We start from the raw sequence: 12,271 nt of genomic DNA, 5'->3' as shown, positions 1-12,271 counted from the left end.
GTCCATCTCCTTCTGTCCCTCCCTCTCTCTCTGTTGATCCCCTCCTCACTCCTCACTGTGTCCATCTCTTCTTCCTCCTGTCTCCCTGTCCATTTCATCCTCCCACTTCTATCTGTCCATCTCCTCTGCCCCCTCTCTCTGACCATGTATTTTCTCCCCCTGCCTCTCACCACAGCCTCCTCCTCCCTCCCCTCTTTTTTCCACCCACCCACTACCTCTCTACACCTTCACCTGCCTTCTACATCACACCTTCTGCCCCTCTCTCTCTGCCCATCCCCTCCTCTATCCATCTCAACCTTATTCCTGCTGTGCCTGTCACAAGTATAGCCCTGGCAAAACAGGACGGCAAAACAAAGCAATGTGCTGGGCAGTTTACGTGGGGGTCCGGAAAACTGTATCCTGCCCCTGATGTACAGACTGACAGCAAAGCAGGTCGATGAAGCAGGCAGATACTACTTTGCACAAAACGCCTGTTGTAAAGGGCAGCGTACACATCATATGCTGTAAAAAACATTTTTTTCCCATATCTCCACTTTTACGGGAGCTGATATTCGTGACATGTGCTGTTCGTGTGCCAAATTTGGTTGAAATCAATCTAGGTGTTTGGGAAGAAATAATGGACCCACACATACCCTATTATATTTATAGGTCTGGATTTCAAATGTTGTAGTTGTGGTAACTCACCTTAACAAGAACATATAATTGTGCTGCCTCATAAATAGTATGAAAATATTTAAAAACACTAATTCCAATACACGGACCCACCAGATTAGCTCAGAGTGCTAATGCACTGCTTCCTGGACTCAGGTAGGTGCACTGGTCCTGGATCAAATCCACCCAGTGGATTCATGATGTGGGCCGGTGTGCCGGTCAGCCTGGATGTGGTTTTTAGGCGGTTTTCCACATCCCACTAGTTGAATACCGGGCTGTTCCCCACATCCCGCCTCAGTTACACGACTCACAAACATTTGTAACACATTCGCACTCTTTCATGGTTTACACTAGACGCAGACAGCTGGGATAAACTGATTCCATCCCGGGAGTATGGGGTGATGGCAGCAAGGGCTATGCAGCCACCCCTTTAAATTAACCATGCCAAATCCGACTGTAGGAATGCTGACCCTGTGAAAACTGCGGCACAAGGCATGCGTAAAAGAAAGAAAAAGGAAGACTAACTCCAATACACCTTAAAATTGTCTAAAGCTTTTCCTAAATCTTGTATCACTGGTGACATCATCCAGTTAAAATTCAATAACTTCAATGACAAGTTTTGTACAAATAACTTTAAGAGACACAACAGCACTGTATTTTACAAATAGCTGGACAAAGAAATTGTACAAGACAGTCACTTTTGGATAATGATGTATTTACTTTTGTGCTACTCACTTTGGTGTGATGGAAGCAAGAGATTCTTCATCCAGCCATTGGACTAAATGCATGATATCATGTGGATCATGAGGTGGTGGGTAAATTTTTTCCTCCAGCACTTCTTGTTCACAGTGGCAGAATGCTGTTGATAAATGAACTATTACCTGTTAGAGGGAAAAGAGAGTCATATATTATATTTTAATACAATGTCTTTGGTGAATTATTTGGATTTAAACAAGTACTTAAGTTACACTAAGATCGAATAACTGTTGGTTGGTTTGGGGAAGGAGACCAGACAGCGTGGTCTTCGGTCTCATCGGATTAGGGAAGGAAGTCGGCCGTGCCCTTTCAGAGGAACCATCCCGGCATTTGCCTGGAGTGATTTAGGGAAATCACGGAAAACCTAAATCAGGATGGCCGGATGAGGGATTGAACCATTGAGTAACTGTAATTACACTAAAATTAGGTGATTTTTGGTATCAATGACTTCAGAGGAAAAAAAGGAATAAGACACTGAAAATACAGCCCCTGAAAATTAAGAGCATGTGATTTAATTCTAGAAACTCAGGCACAATAAAGTATTAATCTGTGTAGGGATTAAAAATGTAATAAAAAGTTGTCTTGTTTGCAGCACATTTTTCTTTTGCATTCATATGACTTTGACCAGTTAATTCAACTTTGGAGGAGTCATTTCATTTCATTTATTTCATCCACTGGATTCATTACATGCTTAAATACTGTACTGAATATAGGATAAGTCAAATTTGAGAAAGAAGAAGAAGAAGAAGATGATGATGATGAAGAAGAAGCATTTTCCAACTTAACAGATTTGCACACACATTCTGGCAACTGGCTAATGTGCTCAGTATGGTATGTGACTACCTCTGGCAGCAATCAGGCCAAACAACAATGGGGTGTGCTGTGAATGATGTCATTAGTCTCATGCTGAGGTACTAAAGTCCATTCATCCTGCAGAGCTACTCGCAGTCTTGGAGAGTGGTTGGTGGATGCTGATGTGATGCAAGCTGTCTCCCTTGTGCATGCCAGACATTTTCTATGGGATTCAAATTGGGAGAGTGAGCAGGCCATGCCATTCATGCAGTATTTTCCATTTCCAAGAAAGCATCAACCACCTGTGCTCTATGATTTTGAGCATTAACATCCATCAATACGATGCCTGGGCCCACAGCACTTTGCAACAACCACAAATGAGGTCTCAAGATCTCCTCATGATACCTGACAGCAATTAAACCTTGCTGATTCACCCACACAACTTCATGAAGAGGAGTTTGAGTGGTAAACACAATCCCTGTCCACATGATTAGGGATCCTCCTTAATCATGGTCTCTTTCCACAATATTCTGATCCCGAAATTATGCTCCACATTCCCTCCAGATGCGAATCTATTGTGAATCTCTCTCCAAACTAAATTGGGACTCATCTATTAAAACAATATTGTCCCACTGTTCGACTGCCCAGGTGGCATGTTGATGACTCCATTCTAGACCTTTCCTACTGTGAAGATGCATCAGAGGTAGACAAACAGCATGTCTCCAATAATAAAGGCCACTCTACCAAAGCCTTCTGCACACTGCCTTGATACAACATGTCCAGTGGATGCTGTGAGCTCACATGGCAGTTGCCCTGCAGTACTAAGATGGTGATGTCATACCAATGGAGTCAAATAACGGTCTTCTCTTCTGAAGTCACATGTGGTCAGCCCTGCCCTGGTCTTTGGGATACAGCTTTAGTCTCTATAAACCGTTGCCACATCTGAGAAACAACAGAATGATTCACATTAAGCCATAGGACCAAATCAGTTTGTTACTGTCCTACTTCCTTTCTTTCTATGGCCCTCCACCACAGAGAATATGGTACGCATCTTCTCTGTGCCATACTGCACCATGCTGTGACTGTGTACACAGTGATTGTAGATGTGGGGCTACCCAGCAAACACTACCATGTTTCATAGGTGCCCTGACATCATCATTGGCATGGTTGTCCATTGGCCGGAATGCCATTTTCCATGTAGAACATGATCGTATGGAATCTGGTTGACAGTTTGTATGATGTTATAGTGAATTAGATACATAATGGGGAAATATCAATTTGTTGCTTTAATTTTGGAAATCAGTGTATGTAATGAATATGGTCTTGGCAAAACGTTAAAGAAGGGCTGCAAAGTCAAGATTATTCCCATGCTTTTAGAAGCATTATAAATGTGACAAACTCAAAAAGCAAAACAGGAAATGTGAAAATAAAAGAAACAGCAAGCTAGTATTAGTTACTGTGAGGCCTACTAGGACCTGTGGAAACAAATGTGATAGCTTCTATGAAAACTGCAGGAAAATCACTAAGAGTGGTAATGTATGTGTAAACTGTGAGACAAACTTTCACTTTCGATGTGCAAAGGTATACTGCTCATAGAAACAATTCAAGAACTTTACAAATATGTGGAAGTGTAATATGTATATTGATATCATAAATAGGCCCACAAGTATTCCAATAACAAACAATTTAAAGTGCTTAGTGATGACAGTGCCTTTGTAGATCATACTAAATATATGCAAATACTGCAAGTTGCAGAAGCTCTTGTTGGAAGCACTACTACTTGTAAACCTCAGTGTGACATTCAAATTCCACATGGTGCTGTTCCTGCACCTCAAAATACCCACCAATATGATTCAGACTGTAATCACTTGAGGGAGCTTGTGATTCTTGCTGACAGTCACAGGTATGAGATCACTTCTCGTGTAACTGAAATGCAGAAACTGTGAGGGCAGCAGGTTTCGTCAAACCTGGTGCATCTCTATCTCACACAAGGAAACATATTCATTCAGAGGGAATTAGTCACTTGTTGAAGGATTTCATTATACTGTCTGGTGGCTCAAATGATGTGTACAGGAATGAAACATTAGTAGCATTCCAAGAACTAACAGAGTACTTGCTGTATCTGGGACAGACAAATGTCATGTATGTAAACATTCCACACTAATACAACTTATCACCATGGTTATGTGTGAACAGGGAGATTAGAATTGCAAATAAACAGTTCTCAAATATAAGAAAACATTTTTCAAGTGTTAATGTTCTGGATATCTGAGGCATTGGTCAAAGGTTTCATGCTTCACATGGCCTTCATTTAATTGGCTTTGAAAAAATTAGTAATGCAAAAAGTAGTCAAAACAATAAATGCTATGCAATCATTATATGTCAAATGCAAAAAATGCTGTATCACCTTCTACCACGTCTTCTGGTGACTTTGGTGGTCAAAATAAATGTAAGAAGACTTCATAATGAAAAGGTGGTTGCCAATCACCATACAGTGGAGATGCTGAGTCACAAAAAGGCACAGCAAGAAGACTGTTGGAAAGTTACAGTGGAGATGCTGAGTCACAGATAGACACAGCAAAAACACTTTCGGAAAGTTAGCTTTTGGCCAACAAGGCCTTTTTCAAAAATACAAAATGTAGACACTCACACATACTCATGCAAATACAACTTACACATACGACTACAGTCTATGGCAGCTAGAGCCAGACTACAAGCAGCACTGCATTGTGAGAGAAACAACTGGGTGGGGGTAAGGAGGAGGCTGGGGCAGCGAGGGGGAAGGATAGCAGGGTAGGGGTGGGGACAGTAAAGTGATGCTGACTGCATGCAGGGACGAGGTGGAGAGTAGGGCAGCTAAGTGCAGTCGGGAGGTTAGATGGAGGGTGGGGAGGGGGGGGGGGGGGGGGGCAGGTAGCAGGTACCGAAAAAGAGGAGAGACTAAAAAGACTGGGTGTGTCAGTGGAATAGAGGGCTGTGTAGTGCTCGAATGACAACAGGGCAGGAGCTAGATGGATGAGGACAATGACTAACAAAAGTTGAGGCCAGGAGGGTTAAGAGAATGAAGGATATACAGCAGAGAGAGTTCCCACCTGTGCAATTCAGAAAAGCTGGTGTTGGGGGGAGAATCCAGATGGCACAGGCTGTGAAACAGCCATTTAAATGAAGGACACCATGTTGAGCAGCATGCTCAGCAACAGGGTGGCCCAGTTGTTTCTTGGCCAAAGTTTGTCAGTGGCCATTCATGCAGACATACAGCTTGTTGGTTGTTGTGCACACATAGAATGCAACACACTGATTGCAGCTTAGCTTGTAGATCACTTGACTGGTTTCACAGGTACCCTGACTTTTAATGGGATAGGCAACGTTAGTGACTGGACTGGAGTGGGTGGTGATGGGAGGAAGTATGGGACAGATCTTGCATCAATATCTGTTACGGGGATATGAGCCATGAGGCAAGGGGTTGGAGGCAGGGGTTGTGTAGGGGTGGACAAGGATATTGTTTGGGTTATTTGGGCAGCAGAATACCACTGTGGGAGGGGTGAGAAGGATAGTGGGTTGGACATTTTTCATTTCAGGGTATGATGAGAGGTAGTCGAAACCCTGACAGAGAATGTAGTTCAGTTGCTCCAGTCCTAGGTGGTACTGAGTCACGAGGGGAGTGCTCCTCTGTGGGTGGATGGTGGGACTTTGGGACGTGTTAGGTAACTGAAGAGATAAAGCACAGGAGATCTCTTCAGAATGAGATTTTCACTCTGCAGCAGAGTGTGCGCTGATATGAAACTTCCTGGCAGATTAAAACTGTGTGCCGGACCGAGACTCAAAATCGGGACCTTTGCCTTTTGCGGGCAAGTGCTCTACCACTTGCCCGCGAAAGGCAAAGGTCCCGAGTTCAAGTCTCGGTCCGGCACACAATTTTAATCTGCCAGGAAGTTTCACAGGAGATCTGATTTTGTACAAGGTTGGGAGGGTAGCTACAACCTGTAAAGGTCTGAGTGAGACTCTTGGTATAGTTTAAAAGGGATTGCTCATCACTACAGACACACAGCCATGGTTCGCTAGGCTGTATGGAAAGGACTTCTTGGTATGGAATGGGTGGCACCTGTCAAAGAGGAAGTATTGCTGGTGGTTGGTAGATTTGATATGGACAGAGATATTGATATAGCCATCTTCGAGGTGGAGGTCAACATCGAGGAAGTTGGCTTGATGGACTGAATAGGACCAGGTGAAGCAAATGGGGGTGAAGGTGTTGAGGTTCTGGAGGAATGTGGATAGGGTGTCCACACCATTGATCCAGATCATAAAGATATCATCAATGAATCTGAACCAGGTGATAGGTTTGGGATCCTGGATGTTAGAAGGGTTCCTTTAGGTGGCCCATGAGTGGCTTGGCATAGGATGGTGCCATGCAGGTGCCCATAGCCGTATCCTGGATTTGTTTGTAGGTAATGTCTTCAAAGGAGAAGTAATTGTGGGTGACTAGAAAGGAGGTGGTTCATTTGTAATCTGTCGGGCATTGGGAAAGGTGTGTTCAATAGCAGTGAAGCCATGGGCATTAGGGATGTTAGTGTAAAGGGAGGTGGTACCAATAGTGACAAGCAGGGCACCGTGTGGTAAAGGAACAGGAACTGAGGAGAGTTGATGGAGGAAGTGGTTGTTATCTTTTATGTATGAGGATAGGTTTTGGGTAATACGCTGAAGGGGTTGCTCCATGAGAGCAGAGATTCTCTCAGTGGGGGCATAGTAACTGGCTGCAATGGGGTATCCTGGGTAGTTGGATTTTTGGACTTCAGGGAGCATTTGGAATGTAGGAGTGCGGGGAATGGTAGTGGTAAAGATAGAGCTGGACTCCAGTGAGAGGTTCTGGGATCAGGCTAAGGATTTGAGGAGAGACTGGAGATCCTGCCGGATTTCTGGAATGGGGTCACTGTGGCAGGGTTTCTGGGTGGTTGAGTCTGATAGCTACTGCGGAGTCCTTCTGCCAGGTAATCCTTGCTGTTAAAAACAACAGTGGTGGGTGGATTGTGGATCTTTCTATGGATGTAAAGTCAGTTTAAATGTTGAGAGATTTGGGAAATGATGGTGAGGCAGCGTTCAAAGTTAGGAAACCTTGGAAAGTTAACAGGAAGTGATTTGGGAGCAGTGGCGGTGGATCACAGTTGAATGGAGGAGTTACCTATGTCAGGTAGGGTTTAACATTCGTCTTTGGTTGAGTTGGATTGGTAGAGTTGGTGGCGAAAAAGCGTTTCCATTGTAGGGACTGAGAGGGTCTTTAACAAGTCGTGCACTATAGAATGAGGGGGGGGGGGGGGGGGGCAAAAAGTGAGTCTACATCTACATCTACATTTATACACTGCAATCCACCCAACAGTGTGTGGTGGAGGGTTCTTTACGTGCCACTGTCATTACCTCCCTTTCCTGTTCCAGTCACTTATGGTTCGCGCGAAGAACGACTGCCGGTAAGCCTCCGTGCGCACTCGGATCTCTCTAATTTTACATTCGTGATCTCCTCGGGAGGTATAAGCAGGGCAATATATTCAATACCTCATCCAGAAACGCACCCTCTTGAAACCTCTTGAAAGCTTGCTAGCTACACCACAATGCAGAGCGCCTCTCTTGAAGAGTCTGCCATTTGAGTTTGCTAAACATCTCTGTAACACTATCACGCTTACCAAATAATCCAGTGATGAAATGCACCACTCTTCTTTGGATCTTCTCTATCTCGTCTGTCAACCCCACCTGGTACAGATCCCAAACTGATGAGCAATACTCAAGTATAGGTCGAACGAGTGTTTTGTAAGCCACCTCCTTTGTTGATGGACTATATTTTCTAAGGACTCCCCGAATGAATCTCAACTTGGCACCCACCTTACCAACAATTAATTTTATATGATCATTCCACTTCAAATCGTTCTGTACACATACTCCCAGATATTTTACAGAAGTAACCCCTACCAGTGTTTGTTCTGCTATCATATAGTCATACAATAAAGGATCCTTCTTTCTATGTATTCGCAATACATTACATTTGTCTATGTTAAGGGTCAGTTGCCACTCCCTGCACCAAGTGCCTATCCACTGCAGATCTTCCTGCATTTTGCTGCAATTTTCTAATGCTGCAACTTCTCTGTATACTACAGCATCATCCGTGAAAAGCCGCATGGAACTTCCGACACTATCTGCTAGGTCATTTATATATGTTGTGAAAAGCAATGGCCCCATAACACTCCCCTGTGGCACGCCAGAGGTTACTTTAATGTCTGTAGACGTCTCTCCATTGAGAACAACACACTATGTTCTGTTTGCTAAAATCTCTTCAATCCAGCCACCCAGCTGGTCTGATATTCAGTAGGCTCTTACTTTGTTTATCAGGCGACAGTGTGGAACTGTATCGAACGCCTTCCGGAAGTCAAGTCCACCTGGGAGCCTATATCTAATATTTTCTGGGTTTAATGAACAAATAAAGCGAGTTGGGTCTCACCCGATCACTGTTTCCGGAATCCGTGTTGATTCCTACAGAGTAGATTCTGGGTTTCCAGAAATGACACAATACTCGAGCGAAAAACATATTCTAAAGTTCTACAACAGATCGATGTCAGACATATAAGCCTATAGTTTTGCACATCTGCTCGATGACCCTTCTTGAAAACTGGAACTACTTGTGCCCTTTTCCAATCATTTGGAACCTTCCGTTCCTCTAGAGACTTACAGTACACGGCTGTTAGAAGGGAGGCAAGTTCTTTCGCATACTCTGTGTAGAATCGAACTGGTATCCTGTCATGTCCACTGGACTTTCCTCTGTTGAGTGATTTCAGTTGCTTTTCTATTCCTTGGACACTTATTTTGATGTCAGCCATTTTTTCGTTCGTGCAAGGATTTAGAGAAGGAACTGCTGTGCGGTCTTCCTCTGTGAAACAGCTTTGGAAAAAGGTGTTTAGTATTTCAGCTTTAAGCATGTCATCCTCTGTTTCAATGCCATTATCATCCCAGAGTGTCTGGATATGCTGTTTCAATCCACTTACTGATTTAACATAAGACCAGAACTTCCTAGGATTTTCTGCCAAGTCGGTACATAGAATTTTACTTTCGAATTCACTGAACACTTCATGTGTAGCCCTCCTTACGCTAACTTTGATATCATTTAGCTTCTGTTTTGTCTGAGAGGTTTTGGCTGCGTTTAAATTTGGAGTGAAGCTCTCTTTGCTTTCGCAGTAGTTCCCTAAATTTGTTGTTGAACCATGGTGGGTTTTTCCCGTCCCTCACAGTTTTACTCGGCACATACCTATCTAATACGCATTTTACGATTACTTGAACTTTTTCCATAAACACTCAACATTTTCAGTGTTGGAACAGAAATTTGTTTTGATCTGTTACTTAGTCTGAAATCTGCCTCCTATTACTCTTGCTAAACAGATAAACCTTCCTCCCTTTCTTTTTTTTCCTAATTATTTCCATATTCAGGGATGCTGCAACGGCCTTATTATCACTGATTCCTTGTTCTGCACTTACAGAATCAAAAAGTTCAGGTCTGTTTGTTATCAGTAGTTCCAAGATGTTATCTCCATGAGTCGGTTCTCTATTTAATTGCTCGAGGTAATTTTGGATAGTGCACTCAGTATAATGTCCCTCGATGCTCTGTCCCTACCACCTGTCCTAAACATCTGAGTGTCCCAGTCTATATCAAGTAAATTGAAATTTCCACCTAAGACTATAACATGTTGAGGAAATTTATGTGAAATGTATTCCAGATTTTCTCTCAGTTGTTCTGCCACTAATGCTGCTGAGTCGGGAGGTCAGTAAAAGGAGACAATTATTGACCTAGCTTGGATGCTGAGTATAGCCTCCACCCATAATTATTCACAGGAACTATCCACTTCTATTTCACTACAGGATAAACTACTACTAACCGTGACAAACATGCCACCACCGGTTGCATGCAGTCTATCCTTTCTAAACACCGTCTGTGCCTTTGTAAAAATTTCGGAAGAATTTATCTCTGGCTTCAGCCAGCTTTCCGTACGTATAATGATTTCAGCTTCGGTGCTTTCTATCAGCGCTTGAAGTTCCGGTACTTTACCAATGCAGCTTCGACAGTTTACAATTATAATACCAATTGCTGCTTGGTCCCCGCATGTCCTGACTTTGCCCCACACCCTTTGAGGCCGTTGCCCTTTCTGTACCTGCTCGTGGCCATCTAATCTATAAAACCGCCCAGTCCATGCAACACAACCCCTGCTACCTGTGTAGCTGCCTGCTGTGTGCAGTGGATTCCTGAACTATCCAGCGGAACCCGAAACCCCACCACCCTGTGGCGCAAGTCGAAGAATCTGCTGCCCACATGGTTGCAGAACCGTCTCAGCCTCTGATTCAGACCCTCCACTCGGCTCTGTACCAAAGGTCCGCAGTAAGTCCTGTCGATGATGCTGCTGATGGTGAGCTCTGCTTTCATCCTGCTAGTGAGACTGGCAGTCTTCACCAAATCAGATAGCCGCTGGAAGCCAGAGAGGATTTCCTCTGATCCATAGTGACACACATCATTGGTGCTGGTGCTGACATGAGCGACCACCTGCAGGTGGGTGCACCCTGTACGCTTCATGGCATCTGAAAGGACCCTTTCCACATCTGGAATGACTCCCCCCGGTATGCACACAGAGTGCACATTGGTTTTCTTCCCCTCCCTTGCAGCCATATCCTTAAGGGGACCCATTACGCACCTGACATTGCAGCTCCCAACTACCAGTAAGCCTACCCTCTGCAACCGCCCAGATCTTGCAGACTGAGGGGCAACCTCTGGTACACGACTAGCAGCCATGTCCAGCCGAAAATCAGTATCAGCCGGAGACTGAGCCTGAAACCGGTTCGTCAGACAAACTGAAGAGGCATTCTGTTCAGCCCTCTGGAATGTCTTTTGCCCCCTGCCACACCTCAAGACGACCTCCCACTCTACCACAGGTGAGGGGTCAGCCTCAATGTGGGCAGTGTCACGGGCAGCCAAGGCCGTAGTCCAATCAGGGGATGCATGGGACGAGCTGGCCCTCCCCAACAAACCCCCATCCGGACCCCCACAGTGACGCCCATTGGCAACAGCCTCAAGCTGTGTGACCGAAGCCAACACTGCCTGAAGCTGGGAGCAAAGGGATGTCAACTCAGCCCGCATCCAAACACAGCAATCCTTTTGAAAGAACTGATATCTCTTTGGGATTAAGGCATTTGAAGGAAAGGTTCATTACTGTGTTTCAGGTCTGTTTAGGCTCTGGATTCTGTGTGGTGGTGGAAGGGAGATTTGGAAGTTGGGGTAAATGTAGTAGGTCTGTAAGACAAGGTTTGTCAGCTATGAGGGGCTGTGGAAGAGGTTTGGAGGTTGATGTAGATGTGGTGTACAGTGGTAGTCCAAGGCAGGAGTAGGAAGTGAGCAAGTTGGAGAGTTTTTGGAGGTGGCATTGTGCATGTTGCTCTAGTTCCTTGACAGCAAGAGCTTCAATGTGTGTTATGGAATCCTGGAATTTGGGATTGCATAGCAGGAGAATTTTACAGATGGAGAGAAGGTATTGCAAGGAGGTTTGGGCCTGACCAATATGGTTTTCCAGGACTATAGTGGTGAAGGTTGGATTGGTAGAATCTGACAGATGTTGGTCATTGGGGCAGGAAGGGTGGCGGCCAGAGATGGGTAATTTGATGCTTTGATGCTAAGGCCTTTTGGGGGGGATTCCATTAGCCAAGCAACAATGCAGCAGCCTGCCCTTACCCCTGCTACATGTCCTCTAGTGCTGAGCTACAACTACTCTTCTGCCATCACATAATTTCATTTGCACTCAAATTATGTCTGTTACAGACATCTGTAAATGTAATGTAACCTTTGTCCACAGGCACATCAGCACCAACCAGTTGCTGTGTCAGCCTCTGCAAATACCTTCATTGGATGTGGTTTTGGGGGTGGGGTTTCAAAACACTTCTCTCCCAGCTGTTCAAAGTGGAGCAGCTACCACTCAGTAAATTAGCCCCTCAACTGGCATCACAAGATTGAATACACCCTCTTCTTGTCCTCCCACTATGGAAAATATCCTGACAATAC

General features: G+C 44.6%; 1 protein-coding gene across 1 annotated transcript in view; it reads right to left on the bottom strand.

Moving 5' to 3' along the window:
• The window catches only part of LOC124788859 (putative fatty acyl-CoA reductase CG5065), a 178,687-nt gene that overhangs the window by 111,747 nt on the left and 54,669 nt on the right, over window positions 1–12,271 (bottom strand). The window contains exon 3 of the mRNA XM_047256142.1: window positions 1,387–1,532. Coding sequence (XP_047112098.1) covers window positions 1,387–1,532 — 146 coding nt within the window. The remainder of the gene's footprint in view (window positions 1–1,386; window positions 1,533–12,271) is intronic.

Source organism: Schistocerca piceifrons, chromosome 3 (genome assembly GCF_021461385.2).
Source record: "Schistocerca piceifrons isolate TAMUIC-IGC-003096 chromosome 3, iqSchPice1.1, whole genome shotgun sequence".
Lineage (NCBI taxonomy): Eukaryota > Metazoa > Arthropoda > Insecta > Orthoptera > Acrididae > Schistocerca > Schistocerca piceifrons.
The sequence above is the reverse complement of the archived record's forward strand: the minus strand, read 5'-3'. Positions and strand labels throughout refer to the sequence as shown.